This window comes from Leishmania braziliensis, chromosome 32 (assembly GCF_000002845.2).
Source record: "Leishmania braziliensis MHOM/BR/75/M2904 complete genome, chromosome 32".
NCBI classification, from domain to species: Eukaryota; Euglenozoa; class Kinetoplastea; order Trypanosomatida; family Trypanosomatidae; genus Leishmania; species Leishmania braziliensis.
In genome coordinates, this window is record NC_009324.2 from 618,246 (window position 1) to 643,893 (window position 25,648).

Here is a 25,648-nt window from a genome sequence, read left to right on the forward strand (position 1 = left end):
GAGCGCAGTACACTTTCATATGCATGTCGTCCGCTAACAGTAAATGAGCGAAACAGAAGAATGTCCCTTTTAATCGTATAAACTGGTGAAGGTAGACTCGCTGAGCCCTTTCGGAGTGGCGTCCGCGAAAAGCTCCACACCATGTAAGTGGTGAATCCCTCCGGCGGGTGTTGCCAGTATTGCAGGAGCGGGAGAGCCGCTGTCATCATGACGTGGCAACTGATTACCATAACCGTTTCCCTCGAGGACATTGCTGCGGGGTTCACACCAGGGCACTGAAGGATGCCCAGTAGAGGAGCTGAAACACTTGACGCCCACCACGCTAGCTTACCTACAAACCGAATTGGTCGATGGGATTCGGTGGCAGAGCGAAGCAAACAACAACAACAAAGAAAAAAGAAGACGCGGTCACATCTCTGGACTTATAGATTCCGTAGCGGCGACAGTGTTTTGCGCGGTATCAAACGGATGCCCCGCATTCCGAGACGGTGTCTCCGCGGTGCTGTTCAGCATGTCGTTGTCCTCTGGCGATGCGACCAGAGCACTTGCCGAGTCACAGCTACCTGAAAAAGATGGCGGAGGGGAGCGAAGGCAGCTCCGCCAAAAGTGAGCTATGCTGAGGCGCCTTTCCCAAGATAAGGGAGAGGCACCATAGCAAGGGGCAAACCACAGAAAAGGGGGGTTGCCCCCTCGTACAGCGCTTGATGTGATTGGAGAGCTGCTGTGCCGACTTAGAGATGTCACGCGCTGTGGAAATACAAAGTGTGCCGGATGTCCAGCAGAGGTTTCATTACCGCTCACGAAATCACTGCAGTGAGGGACTGCACGTAAGGTTACCGCAAAAAATGGCCTCCCTCTCACGCCTAGAGTACACGATGCAGTTTATGTTTGGTTCCTCTTCTCCTATACTTGGCAGTAACAGGAAAGGCTCCCATTGATCAGTCTGCGAGTCGGCGGCCACGGGAGAAGAGGGAATACCGATCAAGGAACAACAGGCCTGCTGCTCCGCAAGATCTATCCTCGGGCACACATTCGAGTTATGGTGCGCAAGGACTTTGGTGACACTCCTCGCCAGAGGCATCAGGATCAGGGTCGTGGGCCACACATAGAAACTCCCTTTCCTAAAAGAGTTCTGACGCATAGCACGGCTGTTCCTGTGAGTGAGTCCATTGGCGTGCCTGATTTTCCATCACGTGCAGTCAGACGCTGTTCGTCGATGATAGTGTCACGTCACTCGCTGAGACACTCAATCCTTTATCAGTAAGAAAGGAGGCCCATTCCAGCTTACAAGAATCAATAGTAGGAGGCGAAGTGCACGGCGGTAGGCATCTCTATCAGTTGAACAAGGCACTCTCGTCTGTTCCATGCCTTCTCGCCTAAGCAAGGACCTAAAGAAGAGGCTCGATCCCACTATTGCTCGTCCCTGTAAAAGAAGATGCCTGGGCTAATATGTCGTCATCGCTCCTCAGTGGGCAGCGCACTCGCTACACCATGAGAAGGACGTCCTTACCTTGGCCTCGCGAACTCACCGCGTCGGTGGCATGAGCGGCGAGGAGGAGGTCTGTTGGCCTCAAAGAGAAATCCACTACGAGGGGGAAGTGAGCTAATGCCTATGCAGGACGTTGATGCTACTGGTGAAAGAGAACGCTGCAGCCATGGTCGTGGAAAGAAAAAATCAGGAGCCCATAGAGATGAAAGAGAATGAGCGAAGGGATGGCACGATCTCCCCGGGTTGACTTCAGGTAGAGCAGCTCTACTCGTCGAACATGTTTACTTGTTCATCACATGATTGAGGGATCCGGCAGCCTACTTTCGAACACATTCATCGTTTTCGTGTCCGTTTGTTCTTTTTCGGTGCCCCGTGCTCGGTGAGCACTGTCAGTTTCGTCTCCGCTCTTTTCTCTCTGTTTTTCTTTTGTCGTTCTTCTGAGCAACGGTAGCAGCGGTAAACACAGAAATGAAAATATAAAAAAAAGAGACCAACCAAAAAAGAGACGCCCCCGCGAACACCGACGCGACAACGTTAGAGAAGTCGTGCGCTGCTCTCCGGTGCAGCGTCGGGATGCATTTGGGGCGTACACGTGGGTGAAGGTGCAGGAGCTCTTCTGTTCGGGGGGAATCATTTGCTGTTTCTGTGGCGCCCTACGAAACCCATCCGCATCCTGATCAGACAGGTCGCATGACACGGCGCACGAGGCAATCGCACAGAGACAACTGCATAGAGAGAGGGAGAGTCAGAGATGGTGATGTTCTTGCATCACCCACCAACACAAACAAAAGATGGCAGGCCAACTGAAGAGGCACAACGAGCAGAACAACAGCAGTGCAACACTGCGGCGAGTGAATGCAAGCATCGTCTTTCTTGAGAGAAGGCGCAGTTCACTCAATCGAAAAGGAGACGCCTCTGAACCCTCGAGCATCTGCTCAGTGCCTCGACGAGGTGCCTTTAAATTCTGAGCGAAAGCCGTGCATTTGCCGTCGCGCCACCAGACCTCGCGGAGCCTCATTGCGCACTGCCGCGTTCGTGTTTTGCATCCAGATACGCGCGTTGAAGATGCGAAACAGCTCCTTATTGAGTTGGCGAAAGTCAATTACTTCGGTAGAGTCGAAGAAGAAGCTGATCTTTGTCCCGTCGTATTGGTACTCGCAGTCCAGCACCTCCATCGGAAGGTGGAGACGATCGGCAATGTCGCGGCACGCGGTGAGGGCGAGCCGCTCCATGCGGACATGCTCACGATGCAGACGGTGCACCTCCATGTCTGTGGCAACACGGATGATTTCCATGATAGGTCCAAAGTCCCCCGGGGGCAACACTCCAGGGTCAAGCGACTGAAGGGTTTCCAGCTCGTAGGCCTGCTTGTGAGGATTCCACAAAGCACACTGCACCACAAGCCCGCAATCGTACCCGCGGTCGCCAGGTACAATGACGTACGTGCCTGCCGTCACTGTCACCGGGCTCAGAAAACGACGCAGACGCCCACGCTTGAACTCCACGTGCGTCATGTAACAGAACTGCGTCGCTGGCCACGAACGTCGACTCAGGTGATCCGCGACACGGTCGGGGAGCCGACGTGAGGTAACGATAGCATTCGCAGGAGTTCTGCTCGTGTCCCGCACCTCAATGCGTTCAGGGGTGAGCGCCGGCGCCGAACGCGAAGGCGAACGCTTCATAACACGCATTAGAGGAACTTCAGTCTGCTCAGCGTCACTTGGGCAGACCCATGCATCAATGCACCGTTTCGCCTCATCAGAGAGAGACTCTGCGCAGCTTATTCCGCACGACGCTTGGCCAGATGTAGCGGTGCTGGGACTCGTGGTGGCGGCTCTCAGACTCAGCACAGTCCACAGCTCACTCTGAGATTGAATAAGGAAGCGCCGTGCGTTATCCATGACGGATTGGAGGCAGTATAGCGCTTCGCGCTCTGAAGCTACGCACCATGGCAGTGCAGCTTGTGTTGCTCCGAAGTTTGCAGAATAGCCGTGCGCGTCTGATCCGCATGCATTAGTAGCGATTAGAAACCGTGACGCACATGTGGCTGCAGGAGAGCTCATCTCTACCCACATGTGCAGCTGCTCCGAGAGGAGCTGAAGACAGTCGTTCACCATTTTCATCTCGGAGAGTACCTCGAGGGGACTCATTGCTCCTGTTCTGGCCGGTAACTCGTCGACAAGTGCAAGCGACACGGCGTCAGCCGCTTGCCGTGGTGGGCTGACAGGCGTGCAAAAGATGCCCTGTGCGTCCGCAGACGCACCTGCAGCGGCGGACCTCATCTCGAAGACTCTTGTGCTGTTGGTATAGGAAGCGCTACTGAATGCGCTCCACTGAATGCCACGTCAGTAGATCACGAGAGTAGGTGTGAGCCTGTGCTTTGGGGATCTGAAGAGGAGGGGTGTCAATAAAGTAAAATCTGCGTGGGTTTGCAGGGAGAAATGGAAGTGCCACCCGCCGTGTGACGTGAAGGGGTCTGGTAAACATGCAGACGGTTCACCAGGAAGTGAACCGGGGCAGCGTCTCTCGTTCAGGCGTCGCTGAGACAACAAAGAACCAACCGCAGCGAGTAGTGAAGACAAAAAAAAAAGCGGAGGGGAGAGCGAACGAAGAGGGAGACGATCCAACAACGTCCCCCCCCCCCAAGCAAAACGAAGAGGAAACAAGAACAACAACAAGAGTAATAATAGGGCGATGTGCGAGAAAGACGTGAGAGACGACCGTGAGCGTAACGCTGTGTTCTCTGTGTGTTCGTTTCTTTCGTTTATTTGCCCTGTGGGGTGGGGTTGGGGGGGGGGGGGGGGGGGGGTCGGTGTTCGGTGGCAGGTGGCTGCAGGGAGAAGAGCAACAAGTCTTTGCCTTGAGGCCTAGTGTCGAGACAAGGGCAAGAGAACACACACAAGCACGCACGAGGAGAGCAACAGAAGGAGCGAGAGGGCAGGAAAGTGAAAAAAGAGCAAACAGGAAAATGTGGAAAGCTGCAAGATAGGGGAAGGGTACCTAGTCTCACGCGCGAGTCTGTCGGCCTCTTTTCGCGTTCAGTATCCCAATGGTCGCAGTCGTCCGTGTCTTTTTTTTTTTTATTTTCAGTTGCTTACAGCGCTGGCAGGAGTGGCTGGCACGCCAACAGCTGCCTGTAACATGGCTGAGAACTTCCAATATGTTCTTCCTTTCCCCTGCCGCTCAAGAGGACGCCCTGATGGGGGCGAGAACGCTACACTATGTAGGGGCATTCCTAAATCTATATGAGAACTGGGGACAGAGGCCGGTGAGTGCGGCTCTTTTTCCCTTTTTTTCCTCAGCAGTGAAGGTGTTGGATTAAGGCAACACGATCCTCACCAGCATGCCGCTCCCTTTCTCTGCGAAGGAACACCACGAAGAGATACATGGCTGCAGGGAGTCTATGCACATCGTCACGTGTGACTATTTTCTCGTTTGCATGCTACCTCGTCTCAGTCGCGAAGAGGGTCGTCTGTAGCAGGGACTCTTCCAGGTAAAACGGTTGCTGCGCCTCATTTACGCCGTCCGGGGTGTACCCCACCCAGAACAGTAGAAGGCGCTCCACGCGGTGCTTTATGGGAACAACCATTTCCTGATTCGCGTTTGCCCCTGCATCCTCTGACGTGGTCGGCGATGGGGAGAATGGCCTCCTGTGCGGTGCGGCAAACGTGCGTGTTTGTGGCGCAATGCGCTTGATTTCAATGAAGGCCCCCGTAGCATCTGTAGCTGCAGCGGTCAGTAGAGACTCCGCCTCACGACTATTCCCGCCAGTCTCTCTATCACTTCGGCGTCCTGCTGTTGCTCGCTTCGTCGTCGCCCCAAGCAATGACAAGGAAGATAAGCACGACTCGGACAAGGTTACCCCTACCAACGCGGCCACACGCTCAGCGACAAGTCGCAGCGCGTGGACGGAAAGTCGAAAGGGCTCGCAGGTGCCGACGAAACGCGACTGAAGCGCCGGTCCCAGACGAGTGCGCCAGAACCGCTCTGAGGCGCCACCGCTCGGCCCCACAAGTGAAGCCAAAAGCGCCTCACAAGCCGTCCGTGTCTCAACCGGGGTGGTGGCAGCGCGGAGATCCTGCTGCAGGAGGTGCTTCGCCGTTCGCGCCACCAGCTCCACGTGACACCAGTGCTCCACCGCAGCACGCGTCGTCTGCGGTATACGGTGAAGAACGTACGCCAGGTAACGCATATTGAGACCGTTTGCATGCATCAGCTCACTCAGCGTCGGAGCCATGAGGAAGCTGCCCGCTTTTCGGCAACCAGCACCACATCGCACCGCAGTCGGGCACACCTGCTCGAGTGGGTCAACAGGAGCACCCCCTTCACCTGTGTGCTCCAGTACCAGTCGCGTGTAGCAATGCATGCACACACGGCAGCACTGCAAGGGATGTGTGCACACCACAAAGCGAAGTTCGTTGGCGTCAATGCCACCGTCACACAAGTTGCAGCACTCGACCGGGAGCAAAGGTGCGGCCACAGGGAATTGGAACCCAAGCGTGCCTGCCACACGTGTGATGCCCTCTGAGCTGATCCACGTGCCGGCCGCAAACGACTGGGATGCAACTACCTTTGATCTACAGGCTTGTCCAGAACTGGCTCTCTTCGTCAACTCGCACGGCGTGCACACACACTCGTTCGGGGCCCATAGATTCTGCCACCTGAAGAAGAGCTCAGGACGGACGCAGTAGCACAGCAGGCTGGCGTACAACGATGAGGCGCATGAGGCACCGACCACCTCGTCCGACGCTTTTGATGGCGATGACGACACAGTGTTAGAAAGGTTCCTGCAGTGCAATGGTAGCACGGGTGGCAGAAGACGATGAGTCTGCGACAAGTAGAGCCGCCGGTCGCGTCCGGCGTAGACACGCCACTCGCATGGCACGTTCCCTCCCTCGAAGTGGAGGGCATTACCAAGGTTGCTGAGGAGCTCTGAGACGAGAGCCGGTCGCGTCGATAGCGAGGTTGGAGGGAAGGCAGAAAGGGTGTCAGTACTACCTGTGGCAGCAAGAGTATTGCTGTCAGCCACCACCAGGTTTGCCGTACCATAGGGAGGGATCGTAGAGCACAAGAAGGAAAAGCCACCGAATGTGCAGTAGGCGTGAAGCGGCACATGAAGAACGTGCCGTGGTGCCACAAGAGCGAGCATCTCCTGGTGACGATAGATGGCACGCCCACACCTCATCGCCATGTCATCCCCACCAAGGACACCATCCGCCGTGTCCACACAGCGTCGTAGCAGAATACCTCGGTGGAAGTACACTTGATCTGGAAAACACGGATGTGCCACGATCTGGCGGCTCCCCGGAGGCACAACTGCTTCTTTCCATATCTGCACAATGGTACGCTCCACCTCAGACCGAAATGCCGCAATGATTGTGCCCAGCTGGGCGTGCGGTCCTGTCACGGCTGGCGCTGAAGAGAGAGTGGAGGAGGAGGATGTCACGGGGTGCGAGACATCGGTGGCGTGCCAGCATAGCTCAACGAGTCGTTGATACTCAAAGTTCCAATCCAGTGTTGTCCGTTCCTGGGGATGCACCACGTCCCAGTAGTAGGCATAAAGTTCCACATCAGAGAACAGAAAATGAGCCGCAGCGGTGCGGGAGACATCCTCGCAAGTAACGGACGGCAGCACGTCGCACATCCTCATCTCCGTGCTAGGCAGCGCATCAGCGCTAACAGCAGCCGCAGCGGGGGTCGCTCGGGTGTCGTACACGCGGTGCCACAATGGCACAGCGCCGGCATCATCAGCTGCTGGCGCTTCGGTCGAGTCTGAGTAGGCGATCCACCCTAGTGTTCCATCGTCGCACCGAGTGCTGATCCACCAGCCGCCGAACACGTCACGGTATCGAGATGCTTCAAGGAGGACAGTTCCAGTAGGCACTCTGCCAATGACCTCGCCTAGCGGACCACCGTAGAAGGGGGCCTCTTTTGTAGCTCCCCAATAAACGGGGGAGCGGCTGCGGCGTGGCGGTCGACTCGGTGGCGCAGGAAACGGCAATGAGGGTGATGCAGCGAGAGAAACCTTGTCGATGAGGGACAACTTTTTCTCAGGTGAAAGTGTTGGTCGTTGCCGAGGTGTCATCGGGGCAGTGTTGTCCGTCCGGCGAGGCAGACGCGGCGGCTTTGATGGGAAGGCGATGCTGCCAGTGCAGGCGCCTTGCCCTACACTGCGCTGACTGCTCATGCTTTGTGTGGAGAGATGAGTGTTGAAGGAATGGCCGTAAACAAATACAGGCAACGCCCCATCTACTGCGGCGAGCTGCAGTAATAACGACGGTGGTAGAAGGGAGGGCAGCAGGGAAAGGTGCGTCCTTGCCGCCATGTACCCCCCCCCCTCACTACCAGTACATAGAAAGAACAAGGAAAGCACACGAGTCAGAGGAATTGCGAAGGCGACATGCATGTCGCTTCCAGGGGAAGGCGAACTGCAGCAAACACTTTTCGTGACGCAGTACCGTTTTTTCCTAGTCTGCTGCACGCCACCTTCTCTTCTCCTGTAGCACAGTGCGATCTCCAACAGCCGCACGGATGAGCGTCGCTAAGGAGTCACTCGTGGCAGCACGCACACTTAGGGAAAGGGGTGGACGGGCTGGCGCAGGTCCACAAATTCGAACACATCAGTGTCTAGCAGGAATGACGTCTCTTACGATGCACTCTCTTTTTTTTTTGCTTTTCGTGAACGAGTTAGTGCTCTCGCTTGAAACAGCTGCGTGCAGAAGAGAAAAGGCCCCCCCCCCACACACACACACACACGAGTGTATAATAAAATGGGGAAAAGTCCGGAAAACAAAAGAAGAAGAAGAGTCGCCACGCCTCGTCTAAAGGCACTCCCTATCACAGGCAGACATCGCCGCTACAAACCGCATGACAGTGACGGTCAAGGAGGTCTCGTTCATACATACGCGAAGTCATCCGATGCGCGGCTCGTGTGAATGACACTCCACACCAAGACGGGGCAACTTGCAGCACTCCACACAGTGCCTCCTATCCCACGACGTCTCTCCTCCAAGAAGTGCACCGTTGCGGCTGATACCCCGCCAACGGATTCTACACTCTACCTCAGATCAGACCTTTGCCGGAATTGCTCCTTTAGCACACGAAGCCGCTCCTCCAGATGCCGCTGTGTCTGCAGCACGCCGTTCAAGGTCGGGGTATCGTCAGTGTGTGGCTGGTCAAGCTGCGCTGATGGCGTCTGCGGCGCCGTGCTGCCATCCTCAGCTATAGGCGACAAGAGTGAGCCTCGAATGCGGGTGATAGATGTGTTCGGCACCCGTTTCGCCCACTTCTCAAACGCTGGTTGCCGCGGTCGCAGCTCCTCCGAGAATGAAAAGTTGGGCGAGCGAATCTTTGGCTGTGGTACCCGCCACTCCTCATCGACTGCAGGAGGTGAGAAGAGCACGCGTTGCGAGCTGCAGAGACCATTCGACTTGCCCGAGAACAGCACCAGCCGATCCGTTTGCCATGCGTCATCCTGCGAGTGCAGCGCTCCTGCTAAAGTGGGCTCCGTGAAAGGCGGTTGCATCGGAGTCGGAGCCACTGCAGCAGCCACTGCCGACTGCCCCGTGGCGAAGGAGGGAGTCATTGACGCAACACCCTGCGTGCACGTGAGATCCTTGACAGAAGGGATGACATGGGTGGACTGTTCCACGAGAGTAGAGGCTGCGAGAGCCGGTTCCGTGGTAGTGATTGGCATCATCGGCTCCTGAGACCGCAGCAGCAGTGGTGCTACTGGCGTCGACGCGCATGCTTCGTGCCTGTCGCTAAGGACAAAGGTCCCAGCGGGACCATGCGCAGGGCGAAGGACGGGTTGCTGCGTCGGTAATTGCCTAGGTGGCTCCGGCAGCGGCTCTGAGCCGTGTCCATGCTGCTTGCCGTCATGATGCGCAGCGTTCCTTATTCTCTCTACATCCTGCCTTGACGAGCAGCTTGGCTCCACTCGCGCCGTCTCCATTGGTGGCGACGGCGCCGAAAGGAAAGGAAGCACAGTCAAAGCTTGCGGGATCGAAGACAGCGGAAAAGGTGGCGCTGAAGGAAGATGGCTTCTCTGAAGTGTATCCTTTAGAGACCTCCGCTTGCGCCGATGGCGGTGTGGTCGTACAGCCGCCGTTGCCTCGCCATTCGGGGCGGTTTCCACGACCGAGTCCGCGCGCACCACCAACTTTGTGTCAGGTATAGGATCCAGGTGCAGCGACGATGTCGCCGTCTGAACTTGCTCGTGATGCCCCGATGCAGATTCCTGGGTTCCCGCAGGTACAGTAGCATCCTTTAACACCGCGCCTAGCCCTCGAATAGATGGAGTTAGCTGCCTCTGTTTGGCGGTGCTGCACCCCATAGCCATAACGTGGCTTTTTCCGGCCTCACGCGGCGCGCTCGTCAGCACCAAAGAGGCTGCGTCTTGTTCTGCTGCTGTAGTGGGGGCGATAGTAGTCACGGGGGTGGAAGCCGACGGTGCTTTGAGCATGGCGGCTGCCGGGGACGAACCGTTATTCAAGGCGGAGTTCTTCGCAGCCGGCACCGGCGGCACCAATAGTGCGGACGGATTCTCAAAATCCTCGGCCATAACGTAAGGCATGGTGCTGCATAGCCAGTCGAGGATGGCCGCCATCTTCTCGGTTGGAGCACAAGAAGCGTTGAGTGTGGTGGAAAGAACGGTGCTGACGCCGAGCACGGGATGGTGGGAATGAGTTGCAGCCGGGGTCGATGCAACTGGGTTAAAAGTCAGTGGAACAGGTTTCACAACAGCCTTGGTTGGCGTGACCGCTTTCACGCGTTCGGTTGCTTCACCTGCTTTAGGTGCCTTTTCGGGCTTCGCGTCCTTTGGCAAGTCAACAGCGCCTTCGGCGTTGGCGTCGGCAGCAGGCAAAGGAAGTGGCCGGTAGTACCGCCGCTGCACATACTTCAGACGAATCCATTTCATTACCTTCATGGAGGCGTCGCGCTCGGCAGGCTTTACGTAGCTGGCGGGAATGGTGGCCTCAAACGCGCGCTTCGCGCGCTGGTTGCCCATCTCAGACATGAAAGCAATCTGCTCCGGCTCCCAGAGGTCCATCGTGCAACTCTTTACCTTGGTGATGTGCACACCCAACTGGCGATGCAGGCCACTGCATCGAATACAAATGAAGATGCCGAGGTTTACACTCGCCCACGTCGGGTTACGCGCGCAGCAGTCCATGCACTCCGCATTATCAGGATGCTTGAGAAGTGCCAGTAGCTGTCGTTTGTGTTGATCCTGTACCTCTTTTGACTGCCGGAGTATTGACGCCATGCAGAAGGAGTACCCGAGCGAAGTGCCAGAGTATAGAAAGACACGTGAAACGGGGAGGGGGTAGTCGCGGGGAGGAGTGGGAAAGAAAGCATCAGCAAGTTTGGTCCTCTGTGCTCCACATCGATACAGAAAATAACCGCCACGCGAGCCTCCTCGCCAATCTACCGGGGAAACAGAGAAGAGACGCAACCAAAGAATACCCTGAAAGGCACAAGAAAAGAAAGTAGCAGAGAGAGAGAAACACCTTCGGGTAGCTCGATGTAGTGCCCAAGGGTGTAACGACACCGCTCTGTTTCACTTTCTCCGTTGGTCTACTGCTCTGTCTCGCACGCCTTTGTGGCCGCCGTGATTCGTCGTCTCCAAGATGCTAGAAAGCAGCAGTAGGAAGGGAGAGGCGGGGCTCAAGGTATGCGGGATCGTGGCCCTGTGAAGCGGTGGCCTCTTTCGTTTTCCCTCTAATGGGGTAATTCTCTACGCTACCTATGCTTGTGCTCCTCCACCACGCGTGGACGTCAGGAGAAAAAAAAGAACAGCCTACCACGGGGGGCGCATCGTCACGACAGTGCAGACAAGTAGGAGTACAAATAGCACGTTTTTTTGTGTGTGGGTGGGGGAGGGGGAGGAGGAGGGGTGCCGCGTTAGACACGTGTGCAACCAAGTCCAAAAAAAAAAAACACACGAAGAGGAAAAGGAACGAGATAGAGAACGTACCGGATTCAGAAGACGCGCACGGCACACGTGCTGGTGAAGAGAAGTCCAATGTGTGTCCCTGTCCACTGCCTCATGAGACATCAGTAGGCAGCAAACAAGCGCCTACTAAGGGCCGCAATGAGGAATTATGGTTCACTGCGCGAGAAGTGTAGAGTACTGTAAGCGGTGTGGACTACTCTCGCCACCCTTTATCACCCACCCCAACGCAAGAGCTGATCGGCGCCAACGCGCGGAGGCAAAAAGGGGGGTGCAGTGGACACGGACGTTGGAGACAGCATGTGATACAGCCTTCTTTTCGTTTGTTTCCGCAGCGCGTCACCGTGCAGCATATGATTTCTCTGATGTAGCACAGAGCCCATTGGCTCCCCTTTGATCGAAGCGGCAAACAGGGTCCAACTCAAACACACACGTGAGCACGCACACACACATACACATACACATCCTCATCTTGCACGCACAAGTGTAAATGCTCTTTGCATCAATGCCTGACAGAGGAAAACGCGGAGGGAGGCAAAAAATAACAACAACAACACCGACGAGAGGGCAACAAAGCAATCAACACAAACTCACTATCGAAGTGAAAGATGAGCAACGTATGGTCATGAAAAACCAAAGAAGAGGGGGAAGAGGCGTTGGCGAAAGGAAATGTGAGAAGAGACGAGAGAAACACTGGCTACGATATAGGAAGCCTACACGTAGAGAGCGCGCGCAAGCAACAGGGGATTTTGCGTGCGTGCACGGGCAGCTTAGATGTGTAGGAAGGGATGAGACGAGGTGTAAGGCAAACAAGGAGAAGCACAGGGCTAACGTCTTTTCCATTTTGTCACTGTTGTTTTCAGCAAAGGTGATAAAGAGATGCGTGCGCAGGTGTGCGCTTCACCATATGATTCGCTTGTATTGTTTCCCTTGTGTGAAGTACGCGTAAGAACATGGAATGAGGTCAGGGTTGACGTGAGATGCAGCGCACAGCCGATGGCCGGGAGCGGGGCCGAAAAGAGGAGAGCAGGAAGGAAAAAAATGAAAACAAAGAGGCAAAAAAAGGCTGAAAAAAGAGGCACTGTTCGAGACGAGAAACGGTAAAAAAAAATGTGTATGCTCCAAGCTGGACACTCACTGCGGCGTACACACGCGCCCATCCTCATCTTCATCGAGCGCCAAGTTGTTGTCCTCACACCGCATCTGCTTCTGCCCTCCCCCTAAGTGTGCCTCACTCCTCTCCACGGCGTATTGGAGTCAAGTACTCAGAAACAACGTGAAAAAAACGTCGTCCGTGAAGTCGAACCGCACAGGAGGACTGCGCTTGTCGCACACTTCACGGCCCTACTGCACACCCCAAGCGAGAGTGAAAGAGAAAGAGAGAGAGAGAGAGAAAGCGAAGACGCAGTTGACCGACAAAAAGGGGGGAAGACAGGCACACGACAAAATAAACGGCAGAGGAGAGGGCTGCGCAATGGCCGCTTCAGCCGGCACTTGGCGAGATGAGCGATGGAGAGGGGTGAAAAGGGAAAGAGTCCAATAAGATGACCAGAACAAGGAGTGAGCAAGAGAGAGGCACACAGAGAAGGCAGTGAGAGTTGGTGCTATGCCTTTTCCGTGTTGGTATGAGCTCGTGTAGGAGGGGGAGGGAGAAGGTTTGTTCACACAAATGTGTGGCTGCTCGGAGGATGACTGAAGCCCATCCGCTGGCGCAGGTCCACTATGTATGCGTGGGGTGGTGACTCATACTGTGCCTGTAAATTACTGCGTAACAGGGCCAAGCACTACAGCGTCGACAGCGAAACGCACCCGTCAGCATGTGCCACACAGTGGCTTACCAGAGGCGAAGTAACGTTGGGAGAGCACCCAATTCGCAGGGACACATCCCCTTCAGCGTTGACGCAACACAGCGATGGACATCTCTCATACGCATAGGAGCATGGCCGCTTCACTCGTACTTCCCAACATCACTCTCGAAGGGAGTTCGGACACGTGCCGCTCAAGTCGTTCGTTGACGCAACAAACACGAGCGCCTTCCTTTCTTCGGCTTGGCACGTGACTTTGCCGTACGGCACCGCAAAGCAGTCTCCGGCGCACACCACTGTACCGTTCACCCTAGCCGACCCTTCCAGACAGAAGCCCAGCCCAATCGTCGGCAGCGTCACGGAGGTCGTCCCGCTTCCAGAAGTGTGGTCGTACTGCATGCGGTACAGGCAAAAGTCGGGGAACTGCGCCGGCGGTTGGTAGCATTGCACCTGCCACTGTGCTGCATCCTCACTGCAATTCTTCTCGAAGCGAGCGGACGCAAGGCCGGTCGTGCTGTACTTCAGCATGCTCACCAGCGTGGGCACATCCTTCCACTTGGGCGTGAGTCCAGCACGCACGACGTTGTCGCTGCACGCCATGATCTCGACACCGTCGCCGCTGATGTACGCGTGTGGCTCGCTGTCCGACAGGAAGAGCGCCTCCCCAGGAACCATCTGTACGTAATTAAGGAAGTACACCATCCAGCACCCGACATCATCGGGGTACTGCTTGTAAATGCGAACAAAGAGCGTATCCTCAGCGCACTGTGCACCCTTCTCTTCAATGTGACGAAGATGCAGGCGCAGTTCCTTGGTGACGGTATCCTCGGGGGCTGCATACAGGTTCGTCATCAAGGACTTCAGCGACTGTCTCTCCGCGTCGCTGTCAGCTGCTGGCAGCGCGCTCTGAGGCGCCATCATGTACGAGCCCAATACCGTGTCGGCGGCGACAAGCGCCGCCAGTTGTGGAATGCGCTTCAAGTACGCAATAATCTCCTTGAGCGGACGGAAGCAGCAGAGAGCCTCAAAAGGGGTCAACGCGCAAATGAGCTCTGGCTTGTGGTTTGGATCCTTGTACTTATCCGGCTGGGCAGCATGCAGCTCCTCGGCCAGCTTCTTGCATGGGTGGGCCTGGATGGACAGAGCCGTGCGAATCGATAGGATCTTCAGCAAGTACGGCACCGTGTCACGGAAACTTGTGCTCTGGTGAGCCGCCGAGAAGTACCTCTTCTTATTTTCTGGATCCTTCAAGAAGTCCTCGAGCAGCTGTGCGCTGCCGTTGGCAACCTTGGACGGGCAACTTGGATGCGTGCCCACCCACAACTCCGCATACATCTTGCCTGACTGGTCTTCCGTCAAGCCCTTCATCTTCGCCACGAAGCTGGACGCGGCATTCTTGCCCCAGGCGTAGTCCTGGTAGCTCGCATCAAGCTTGATGAGCGCAGACATGTTGAAGTGGCCGAGTAGCTGTGCGGAAAAGGGTTGTACGTAACGGACGTGAACGAGGAGTGTTTTTTTCTCGCCTTTGCTGACAACGGAAAACGAAATCGATGAGCAGCCAAACACACCGACAACCAAAGGGGGGAGGGTAGCCAGCAGTGGTGAAAGAGAGAGAGAGAGAGAACAGAGACCCAGAGCGACGTCAGGCAGAGAAAGACGTCAAGCACACACACGCAGGCACACACAACGAGAGGAAAAGAAGCGAAAAGGAGGAACACGGAGAAGGACAAGCACTCGATGCCCGCTGCGAAAACCTACTTCCCGTGCGTCTCTTGAAACCTGTGGAGAGACGCCGTATGTGTGTGTGTGTGTGTGGGTGTGGGTGTGTGTGTGTGGGTGTGTGTGTGTGGGTGTGTGGGTGTGTGGGTGTGGGTATGCGTGTTCCCTGTCTCTGTCGTTTTGGTGTAAACTTATGTGCGTGAAGAACAGCAGCGGAAGCTGCCAGAAAGAGGCGCAGAGATGGTGGGAAAGGGGGAGCTGAGAGAGAAAAGGAATGCGGATCAAAACGACGTGAGGGAGGTGCACCTATGGTTGAGCAGACACAAGAAAAGAAGTGAAACACATAAATGAAGGGAGGGGGTGGTAGTGAGAAAATGGTTCTGCTATGAAGTCAGCGAACAAGGCGGCAGGTTCTCCGTTGAATTTGTGTGTAGTCGAACATGTAAGTTAATGTGTGTGTGTGTGTGCATTTGCGTTATCGACGGAAGAAGGGAAAGGGAAGGGAGAAGCTATAGACGCGTGCTGTGATGCAGTGGAAAGCAGCGTAGCAGCAGCCTGCGCTGATCCACGAGAGAAGCGCAATGGGCTGTCCTTTTCCCCTGAGAAGCTGCTCTACGGTGCGCCCGTACGTACAGCGGTGTGGCGGCTGTCATGGCGCACGATGCACTTCGGCGCAGCTGGAGTGTCGCAGAGGCCACCAGTGCGCGTAGCTCACCACGTACAAAAAGAAAAGCACAGCCTCCACCTGAAGAGGAAGTTTCGCCACTCGCGTTGTACTTCATAGAGTTTTCGTAGCAGTGAGAGGTGTGGTTGTAATAGCAGAGGCGTGAAAGGGCACAGCTCACAACACGAAGCCAAAATCAAATAAAACCCCCCATTCTCCCGCCCCCCCCCCCCATTCGTTCTAAGAGACAACTCTCAGTGGCGGGGGGGGGGGGGGGGAAGGGGGCGGTCCTGTGTGTATGTGTGTGGGTGTTAGCCCTGTTCCACACGACAACGAGAGAAAAGAGCCTGAGGCAAGCCGAGTCACATTGCACAAGGAGAAGTGAAAGAGAGGGAACTGCAGCGTCAGGCAGGCCATCTGCACAGCACCCACGGTGCGTTGCGTGGACTCTTTGCAGAGATCCGCATCGCGCCTACTCAGTTGACTCTCGGGTAAGGTGAGAAGGAAAGTAGAAAAACTTCTCGGAGCGCGGCTTCGACTTCCACAGAGCCCACCTTTTGACTGAGGCCTCGACGCTTGGGATCCTTTGGGTGAAGAGCAGCGAGGGTTTGTGCACCGATATCATCCGTGGCGAGAGATTCACCATGCGCAACTGCTCGAACTTGCGCACGCGGCTCGCAGCCACGTACACGAGGTGGTCGCAGGGAAACATTCCTTCCGCGTCAAAAAGCACCGGATGGTGCAGCGTAACTCCTTGAATTTTGTGCACTGTGAAGGCGTACGCCGGTGTCAGCGGGATGCAGGTAGCACGTAGGGTGAAGCACCAGTCTTGCTTCGCGACCGAAACTGGCAGGGTAATCCAAGGAATTGCAATATCGTCTCCCCCTGCGTCCATCCGCACCACAGGAACCTGCACGGCGTTCGCAACGGCACCGTGTCCGCTCTCTGGGCAACATGTAGCGAAATGAGCGAGCAGGTGCATGGGAGTCGCACGCGCCTTCATCTCCCCTGGCAAGAGATCCGTGCACGCCGAGAGCGGTCGAAACCCAACGACCCTGCCAAGAGAGCCGTTGACGTACTGCTGTGTCAAGTTGCGCAGCAGCATCACACGGCACCCCACCTTGAGCCGCTTGTCCTGAAGCACAGTGTCTTTTCGGATCGCATTGCGCAAGTGCTCCTGTATGAGCGGTTGCAGCCGACGCATCAGTTGCCGTGCTTCCACGGCTTCCACACGCACTAGCTCTCGCGGAAACAAAGCGCTCCGAGACTGCAGAAGAGTGATTGATGGTGTGTTCTCCTTCGTGTCTTTGGCGTTTCCTGACGTAGCCTCGCTCGATCCAGTGCCAGGGACACCAGACCACATCTCCAGCAGCCTCTTCACTGCGAATCGTCGACTCTCTGCAATGCGGTAAGTTGCACCACTGCAGCGAACGCACACGGCCGACAATGATGCTGAGTACGAGAGCGGTGCGGGCAGCCCATAGACTTGGAGACAGTTGCGAGGAAAACGACAAACATCCTCCAGGTTACGAGCAACAGCAGTCGCCTCTGCATCCCGTAGTCGCCCTCGACGTTTGAGCGCAGCTTTCCCTTTTTCGGTAGGGGAACAGAGACGATAGTGCACGAGCAGCACAGCTTCGCAGTTGCCGCCACTGTGGGCATCTCCCCTCTTCTGTTCCTGCACGGTACCCACGGAAGAAGCGCACATCGCCTCTGTCATGGTAAGCTTCGTGTGAAAAAGCTGCTCGTCGCCCTCCAGCTCCAGCATCTTGCTGTCATTGTAGTTCTTGACCGCCCTCTTGGTTGGTAACAGGCGCACAGCATCCTCGGCCGGCGCGTTCAGAAAAGCAGAGCGCGACAGTCGATAAGGGAAGCTGCCCTGCCGCAAACGATTCAAATCAGAGGAAAACACCTGATCCTGCTGACGCCGCTGTTCTCTAAGCTGCACGTGGAGGAGATGGTGGACGAAGCACCAGCTCTCGAACATGGGCTTGTCATAGTACCACAGGTCGCGGTAACGATGTTGGGTGATGGTAGAATCAGACACACTGGACGCTCGTTTCCTCTTGTCTTGTTTCACAGCTAACGCGCTCTCTACCTCAGTCAAGGTGGAGGAGACGGAGGTATCGCGTGATTTCACTGCCAGCTCAGCGGTGGTTGCGGCCTTGTCTACGGTCGCCTGCGCATCGAGGACATCGGGACTGACGCATTGGCACACGATACTGCTCTCGTCTTCCATGCACTTGTTTTTCTCGTCAAGTATACGGTAGCGCCGCCGCCTGCCAAGAGGAGCATCGACGGAGCCAAACGGCGTGAGCTGAAGAAAGTCACCAGAGAGAATCATCTGCAGCCCACCAAAGGGTCGACTGGAGTCACGTCCTGCCATGCGACGTACTGCACGCTCAAAGGACTCGAGTACCCCCGCATGCAGCATGGAAATTTCATCGATGATCACTACATCCACCTCCGCGAGCACCCTGGTGTTTCTGAATTGAAGTCGACGCGGGTTTCCTAGTTTGCCAACCGAAGGTCCTGTCGCGAAATCCACTTGGGCCACATCCTCCTCGATGGCTCCATCATCATCGCCCCCCTCCTTGGAAGCGTCGTCAATGTCGAAGATGGGATCTGTGGGTGGGGGCCTCCTCGACAGGTTTATCATGTTGTCTGGACTGTGTAGAGGCACGCCGAAAGTGCTGTGGAAGGTGTTGCCACCAATGCTCAACGCAGCAATACCGGTAGAGGCGGTGATGGCGATGCGCAGCCCCTGGGCCTCCAGCCTCTCTGCAATGGCACGCACTAGGTAAGACTTGCCGGTCCCCGCCTCGCCTCCAATGAACAGCGATGCACCTTCGCACGCCAAGTCGCACACGGTGGCTTGCTCACGTGTCAGGAGGAACTCCGTAGCAGCTTTACCTGTCTCTGGCAGCAAGGTAACGTCGGACACACCGCAAAACCCCGCCTGGTCGTCAGCAGCGGCGACATTGTCTTTCGTGCTGCACCCCTCCTTCTCTTCCTTCGCTGTTGGCTGTGCTCTATTGCTCTGAGAAATGGGCTTGTTTCGATGTTTGTTGTATACCGCACGCTGTGAAGACGCACTCATGAGCATGCGGAGGGTCGAAGGATCTCTTGTAGCTCGCTGAGCCCCATGCTGGCGTCGCAGCGGCAGAACATTCTTCCAGTGAACACTCTCAGCAGTTGAGATAACGGCTGTACTTCTCTTCCCGTACTCGGCGGCTACTGGGTTGAACTTTTTCTGCAATCCGCTACGGCTCGTCAGACGCCTAAGCATGTGAAATATGAAAAGGTTGGTGCGGCTCTGGGCTCTGGAAAAAAAAAAACAAGAGGAGGACAACAGTCAACCGAGGAGACCGCTTGCTGTGTCTGCAGGGCTCCCTTCGGTACCAATATCGCTCACCTTCAGGGCTTGTCTTGGGTGTGCGTGTGGGCGTGGCTGTATTCCCGTACGCGTGTGTCGGCCTGTGCAGAATCACAGTCGAGGGTAGAAGCTACAGCGCCAGAAAAGATACACGAGCTCCAATGCGTGAGCGAAGAAGAGCAAAAGTGAGTGAGGGGAGGCGCATTGCCCCTGTGGAAGAGCGCTTGCACGCAACGAAAAATGCGGAGTGTGAGTGGAAACGAAGCGAGTCCCCGCAACGAAGAACACATCCACGCACACACACACACACACACACACACACACACACACACACACACACACGCACAAGTACGGAGAGAAAGTGAGGGGTAACTCGCTCAACTTACAAGTTGGGCTTTTAGATGGTGCGCAACCACCGTCGCTGGGTCGTACTGCCACCACATGTGTTCTACCCGCGGAAAAGGTGCTCTCTCCGCTCTTTCCTTCCTCCCGTTTCACAACAGGAGAAAGCGCAGATTTCCACCTCTCGTGACGCGCACGCACGAGTGCACGTATGCAAAGCTTCCAAAGTGTGTCCGGTTTGAGCCTCTGAAGAACCTTGTCGTCAATGAAATGGGGTGGGACAGCGGAAAAAGATGCGCTCTCTATCTATCAAACAAACAAGCAAAACACTAGCGTCTAAAGGGGGGAGGAAGAAACTGCGTTCTACCTCACGCCATCTCCGGCACAGCAAGAGCGGCCTCAGAAGAGAGGGAAAGAGAGACCTCGATAAAATAGAGCAACGGAACACATCTATGGAAGGCGCTCAGCAGCAGGGCACAGGAGATCGAGAGAAGTAGGAAGAAGCTTCGTCCTTGCTCAGACCTCCATGTAGTGCGACACTGGCGGCGGCGGAGCAAATTCGGCGTTCCTTGCGCGCGCAGAGACCGTGACGCGCTGATAGGACGGGACGTCGGGGCGCTGCTCCTCCGCGCCCAGAGAGCGTAAGGACTGCCGAAGCAGCTTCAGTTGCCGGTGCTCCTCGGTCGTCACGTACAAACGGTGGCAGCGGGCAGGTGGGAGCCGGTACTCCTCTGTGTCACCCTCTGACTCGATGAGCCCGCGCATCCGCAAGAGGGCAAACAACTCCGCACCAGTGACAGCACATAGGATGTTGGCCTCTACGTTCAACGAGATCGGCTTTTGGCGAACTGCTGCCTTCGACGATGACCTATATGGCCTGCCAGCCGTCGATGCGCTTCCCTCACGAGACGCAGAGGAGCGCGTCGCAGACATCGAAGACGACGCGTACCGAGGTCTGGTGTGTCGCGGTGCTGAGGGGAGACGGCGAGCAGTCCCTGTCGTCGTTCGCTCACTCCTTCCTCGTGCACCTTTAAAGCGCTCTGCAATGGCCATCTCTGGCGGCCGTCTGTATTCGCGCGAGCCACCTCTCTGCTCAACGGGTGTTCGCTTCGAGTGCGCCCCGCTTGATGGTGCCCGTGCGACCCTCCCGGAAAAAACAGCCGGGCCACCGAAGGCGTCACGCGGCCCATCTATCACCCTCGCTTGAGATGATGGCATTCGTCCCTGCAGCCACTGTGATTTGCTGGACTCTGCCGCCGCCTCGACTCTGTCATTGGCTACAAAATCATGGAGAAACCCATGAGTAGGCCGCCGGGTCTTGCTCACGTTTTCGGTGTCGAGCTCTGCAGACGCCGGTAGAACCTCCACATCCATTGAAGCGTCTCTTCGATCCTGCTGGTAGCGTAGCGACGTGGATGGCGGTGAGGGAGTGTCGTTCGACAAAACGCCATGCTCGTCTGGTGACCGCATTGGTGTAGCGGTTTCGGAGCGCGTACCCCGAGGCGGTCGGGGCGAAGGGCTCGAATCCTCAAAATCACTTACCGCCAGGGACGGGGAGAAACCTCGAGAAGTCGTTTCGCGGGGTGCTGTTGCCTTACCACTCATGGCAGACTCGACGGGAGCGTCTCTGGTTGATAACGGCATGCCAGACTGTGGTGAGGACATTGTGAGCTGCTTCATCTTCTGGCGTAACCTCTCCTGCACGACGCGAAAGGCATCAAAGGATACCACCTCCTTTGAGGTTACATTGTGGTCAACTTTGGCGTCTTCATTCGTGAGGTGGAGCTCCTCGCGAGGACAGTGATATGGAGTGCGTCCCTCCTCATCTCGGGGGACCAGCGTCCGTGCGTTCACTGCCGATAATGGCGTGAGTTGGCGAGGGCTTGGAAACCGTTCTTGAAACCGGTACGAGTGCAAACCTGCGGCGCCACCCGGCGTTAGGGGTGCGGGCGTAGACTCGCAGGTATCTTGTAGTGGATTCACATCAACGGCTTTGGAAGGTATCGTGACCGAATCATTTGGCACCGGGGTTAACTTAGCATCTGTTGAGGATACAATGTCTGTTGCTGTGGTGGCTTCAGACATGGAAATGGAGGCGTGGCGTCGTGCGAGCTGGAGCATTGCATTGAGTCCAGACACAGGCTTCGCGGCGCGAGTACATGTGAGGGGGCCCGGCATACTGTTCGTGTTGAAGTGGTGACCAGGAGGGGCTTTGTTCTTTGGAACGCTGTACACCTGATTCACATCTCGTTCACTGACACCATTTCGCTGCGGAAGTTGGCTGTTGGCCGTGGTTGGCCTTGAGAGTCGCGCTGAAGATGGCGATGTCGAGAATGAAGTTATCGACTGTGCGACCGGTGGTATTGCTGCAGGGTCTGCTGTTCTCTTCTCCATTAAGTACCGATGTCCGAAAGAGCGACGCTGATGATGTTCGTCCTCCTGTTGCTCAACTGTGTGAGATAAGTTGGAGAGGCGAGCTCGCATGTCGCTCAGGCGACTCTCGAAAGCGTCGTTCATGATGATGTCAGCCTAAATAAGACGTGCACACACCGGCAGCCTGCAAGCCCGAGGGGAGTGAGTCCGGGGTGTGGAGAGCTATAATCGGATGGGTCTCTCTCAGAAGTCAGCTCACACTCATCATGTCTCATTCCCTTCGAAGGTGAGCAGTAGTGCGCGAGAGGGGTCGGGTGAAGTGGAGGAGATGGCTCAAGGAGTAAGAAATCAGCAAAAAGAAACCAAAAGAGGTATAAGAGAGACCGGTGCACAGGATAAGCAAGAGAAGCAGGGAGAAAAGCTAGAGTGGCTGAATAGCTACTCTCATCCCTTTAGCCATCCTCTACCGCGCAGACGGCCACGAGAAGCTTGGTCAGGTGCTGAAGCTCCGCATGTTGCTCCATGTAGGAAGCAAGTAGTACTTAGCGCGACCCCCTTTCTCCTCCTTCTGCACACACAGAGGAGCCCTGCCTAGAGAGGTGACCCACGTTGCAATGCAGTGTTCCCATGTTGCCCCCCGCCCCCTTTTTCCCTTTCCTTCTTTGCTCCACACCGAGATGCTCAACAGCATAAAAAATACGATGCGACACAAGTAATGAGAGAGTGAAAAGGAAATCAGCAACAGCACCACTGCGTGCAGTGGATAGAATTGCCGGATAGAGTAGTTCAAGACAAAACAAAGGTGCTCTGTCCCGCCGTTAGACAGACACGCGCACGCAGAGAGACCAGCGCGTGCAGCTTTCCGACACGTGAGTAGAACATCACCAAACGAAAAAGACCCTCACAAAGGCAAACCCAAAAAACCGCGTTGCACTTTATTCCCAAAAATGGGGATACGTCGCGGCGTAAATTTCTCTTTTTGTGTGTGTGTGTGTCGTTTCTCTGACGCACACGTGTGCCTGCGCGTTGCCTCAGCAATTGTTCATCCGAAACTCAAGAGCGCATTTCATCCATAAGCCCCGTCGAACGAGGAAGAACACTGAAAAGGGGGGGGGGCAGGGGAAACAAAGGTGAAGCGCGGCATAGCGCGGCACCCTACAGACCCAGACGTCTCTCTCTCTGAGGCTTCGGCGAGACCAAAAAGAAAAGAATGAGGATCTGGTATACGGAGATACACATGTACAACCGCACACTCACCAAACTCGAGAATAAACCTGAAGTACGCCTCCCAAGTACAATGATTTGGCCTAGCCAGAATAGATAAATGAGAGCGACAGGCACACGTACAAACACACACACACACACACACTGGAGGCGCGAGCAAAATAGAGGAGGACAAGTAAGCAGTCATAGTTAAAGACAAGCAAAAAACAAACCACAAGTTGGTGCTGAAACGGACACCAAAAGAGTAGAAAAGAGGCACCTAAGAGGGCGTAAACACACACACGCACACACACAACGACACACATCGGTGAAGTCTAGTAGAGGTCTACATGTGTGCACGACTGTCAGGTATGCATTGTTGTGTGCTCGTCTACACATGAACGAGAACTCGTGTCACAGTCAACGAGCGAGAGTTTCTAATAATGAAAAAGAGCCTCACTGTCTGTTTGCATTACTGGGTGAGATCCGCTGTATAGCCTGGACCGCTCAACTGTGACAGGGCTTCGGAGAGCAAAAGAAACAAGAGAAAGGTGCGTAACGTGCAACAACCAACACAGCCGTTTCCAACCCATCAGCGGCCATCACACAAAACACGCAGGGGGGAAAGCGTGAGCATAATAAGAGGCGCTGCGGCGAAGCGCTCAGGCAGCGAGGCAAGCTCAGATGAGCTCCTTCATATGTGCAGCTTTTCTTCCTCCCTTCCCTTCTCATTGGCTAGCATACACCCAAATTGAGCTCTTCTCGATGCGTTTATCATAGAAAAAAAACTCAGTCCCTTCGTCACCGGAAACACCAACACGTGTACGCGTGTGTGTCGCACTGCCTGTCTGCACGTGTGGATAGAACAACGGTGCGACGTGAGCACGTACTGGTCTGTGAATCAAAAAAGAGGGGGAGGGCGAACAAAAATTGAGGCATTTCTCCTCACCTTGTCACCTCCCCATCTACCGTTTGAGGGATTTCGTGCAGCACCAATTTGACGTGAAAACGAGTACTGTTTTCATAATTTATCCCTCCTTGTAGTCCAAGCCCCGTTTCGTCGCTCAGCCACCGACGTGAACCTCTCCCTTCTGTTTCTCAACCCCTCATTCTCCGTCACTCGCTCGCATCTTTTCGTCACCATGAAGACTGTTGCTCCCTCCGCCACGTCTGGGAGTTAGCGGGGCGGTGAAAGAAGACAAAGAGGGAGAGACAGAGAGACACCGCGCCCACTGGCGAGTCAGCACACCCGTCTCCGTCAACGCAACCTCTGGGAGGTGTGTGCGGCCGGGCCGCTTACACCGGGGCCATACCGACAGGGAGGCGGAGGGTGTTTCTTACACAAGAGCACTGATGCGCGTACTCGCGGTGCCTGCACACGCACGAGAGTGCAGAACCACCCGTCCGCCCAGCCCCCCGGCGCACTGGTGGGCGGCATGAAGGGGGTCGGAGGGGCCCAACCTACTCTGAGAGCACAGTCAGTGGAAAACAACGAGAGAGAGTAAGGGGGCCCTAGGGGCATTGGGGAGCGCTCGTCACGAAGCTGGAAGCTCGAGGCAACGCTCGCACATACAGACCTCCCCTCCAGCAGAACAAGAGAAAGCGCAACAGACCCCTCACCCAGCGGCGCCGTTATGTCTCGAGAGATCCGCACCCCGACAACGAAAGAGAGCACGCGGCGTAATGAACGGAGAGCAGGTTCCGCCAGGGTCCCCGCCGTGCCTCCCTGGCCGCATTGGGGAGGAGGAAGGGGGGCGAGCAAAAAGTCCCGGAGGCGAAGGCGAGCCAGAGTTCGCCGTCGGCATTCACCGGCAACGGCAAGCCTTCACCCATTGTTTGACTATAAAGAGTGGGCCCTAGTCACAGAACTACGGGCAGGGGAAGAAAGAAAGATGCGGAGGGGCATAATCGGGGTGAGAGGAGAGAAAGTAGAAGGACGAGTCTGCAGATAAGGGAGAAAAAGATGAGGACAACTGAAAGTTATATTTAAAGGGGTAGTGCGTGAAAAATAAAAAGATGATTAGAGGTGATGGTTGAGCCACAGAGGGTGTACAGATAGCGGAGCCGCCCCACCCGTTTCCTGTGGCAAAAACCCACACTCAACCGAGCTGCGAAAACACAGTGAAACTAGAACCAGCCAGCAAGCCTGAGAGAAAGAGAGCACAATCCGTGCTTGCTTTTAGCAGTGGGCCAGTGGACGAGTGTTCAGGGAGTAGGCACGTGTATTCGGGGCTTTGTGTGAGTAATTCATCTGTGTGTAAGGGGGAGGACTAGCAGGGAGGAAAGCAAAGAAAAAAAAGGAACAGAACGACCGACAAAAGCAAGCGTGCAAAAAATGGGTGTTTTAGCGTCGCAGCCGTCGCTCGTCACTGTTATCGTTGCCGCTCGTCGCACCGGCATCGCGCACAGCTCCGCGAAGGCGATGGCACAGTGACCGCCACACCGGCACAAACCTCTTGTCCATGTCGTCCACGTTGATCACCGTCAGCCTATCGCACAATTCCTCCTCATTGTGCCGGAGCGCCTTCATGCCGAGCAAACGACGGCTGCGATAGATTTCGTTGATGAACTTCACATCGCCTGTAAGACACACCGTCTCTATTCCCTGTAGCGCTTGCAGCACGCGATACATGACATGATCAGCCGCTTGCGCTTGGCCACCACACGGTGTGAAAAAGACCTTTTGTTTCTCCACCAAGATCTCCCAGATGGAGCGCTTGGT

At 55.7% G+C, this 25,648-nt stretch overlaps 6 protein-coding genes across 6 annotated transcripts; all 6 read right to left on the minus strand.

Moving 5' to 3' along the window:
• Positions 1-2,424: 2,424 nt before the first annotated feature.
• On the minus strand, positions 2,425-3,639 carry LBRM_32_1720 (conserved hypothetical protein; the record flags this gene model as incomplete). Its single annotated transcript, XM_001567477.2, has 1 exon — positions 2,425-3,639. The coding sequence occupies one exon, from the start codon at positions 3,637-3,639 to the stop codon at positions 2,425-2,427; it is 1,215 nt and encodes a 404-aa protein (XP_001567527.2).
• Positions 3,640-4,931: 1,292 nt separating this feature from the next.
• Positions 4,932-7,676, minus strand: LBRM_32_1730 (conserved hypothetical protein; the record flags this gene model as incomplete). Its single annotated transcript, XM_001567478.2, has 1 exon — positions 4,932-7,676. One exon carries the CDS (start codon positions 7,674-7,676, stop codon positions 4,932-4,934), a length of 2,745 nt encoding a protein of 914 aa, XP_001567528.2.
• Positions 7,677-8,546: 870 nt separating this feature from the next.
• LBRM_32_1740 (conserved hypothetical protein) lies at positions 8,547-10,757 on the minus strand (the record flags this gene model as incomplete). Its single annotated transcript, XM_001567479.2, has 1 exon — positions 8,547-10,757. One exon carries the CDS (start codon positions 10,755-10,757, stop codon positions 8,547-8,549), a length of 2,211 nt encoding a protein of 736 aa, XP_001567529.2.
• Positions 10,758-13,411: 2,654 nt separating this feature from the next.
• PMI (phosphomannose isomerase) lies at positions 13,412-14,698 on the minus strand (the record flags this gene model as incomplete). The annotated part of the gene is made up of 1 exon (XM_001567480.1): positions 13,412-14,698. The coding sequence occupies one exon, from the start codon at positions 14,696-14,698 to the stop codon at positions 13,412-13,414; it is 1,287 nt and encodes a 428-aa protein (XP_001567530.1).
• A 1,406-nt stretch (positions 14,699-16,104) lies between these two features.
• Positions 16,105-18,921, minus strand: LBRM_32_1760 (putative DNA repair and recombination protein, mitochondrial precursor; the record flags this gene model as incomplete). Its single annotated transcript, XM_001567481.2, has 1 exon — positions 16,105-18,921. The coding sequence occupies one exon, from the start codon at positions 18,919-18,921 to the stop codon at positions 16,105-16,107; it is 2,817 nt and encodes a 938-aa protein (XP_001567531.1).
• A 945-nt stretch (positions 18,922-19,866) lies between these two features.
• LBRM_32_1770 (conserved hypothetical protein) lies at positions 19,867-21,867 on the minus strand (the record flags this gene model as incomplete). Its single annotated transcript, XM_001567482.2, has 1 exon — positions 19,867-21,867. One exon carries the CDS (start codon positions 21,865-21,867, stop codon positions 19,867-19,869), a length of 2,001 nt encoding a protein of 666 aa, XP_001567532.2.
• Between the last annotated feature and the right edge of the window lie 3,781 nt (positions 21,868-25,648).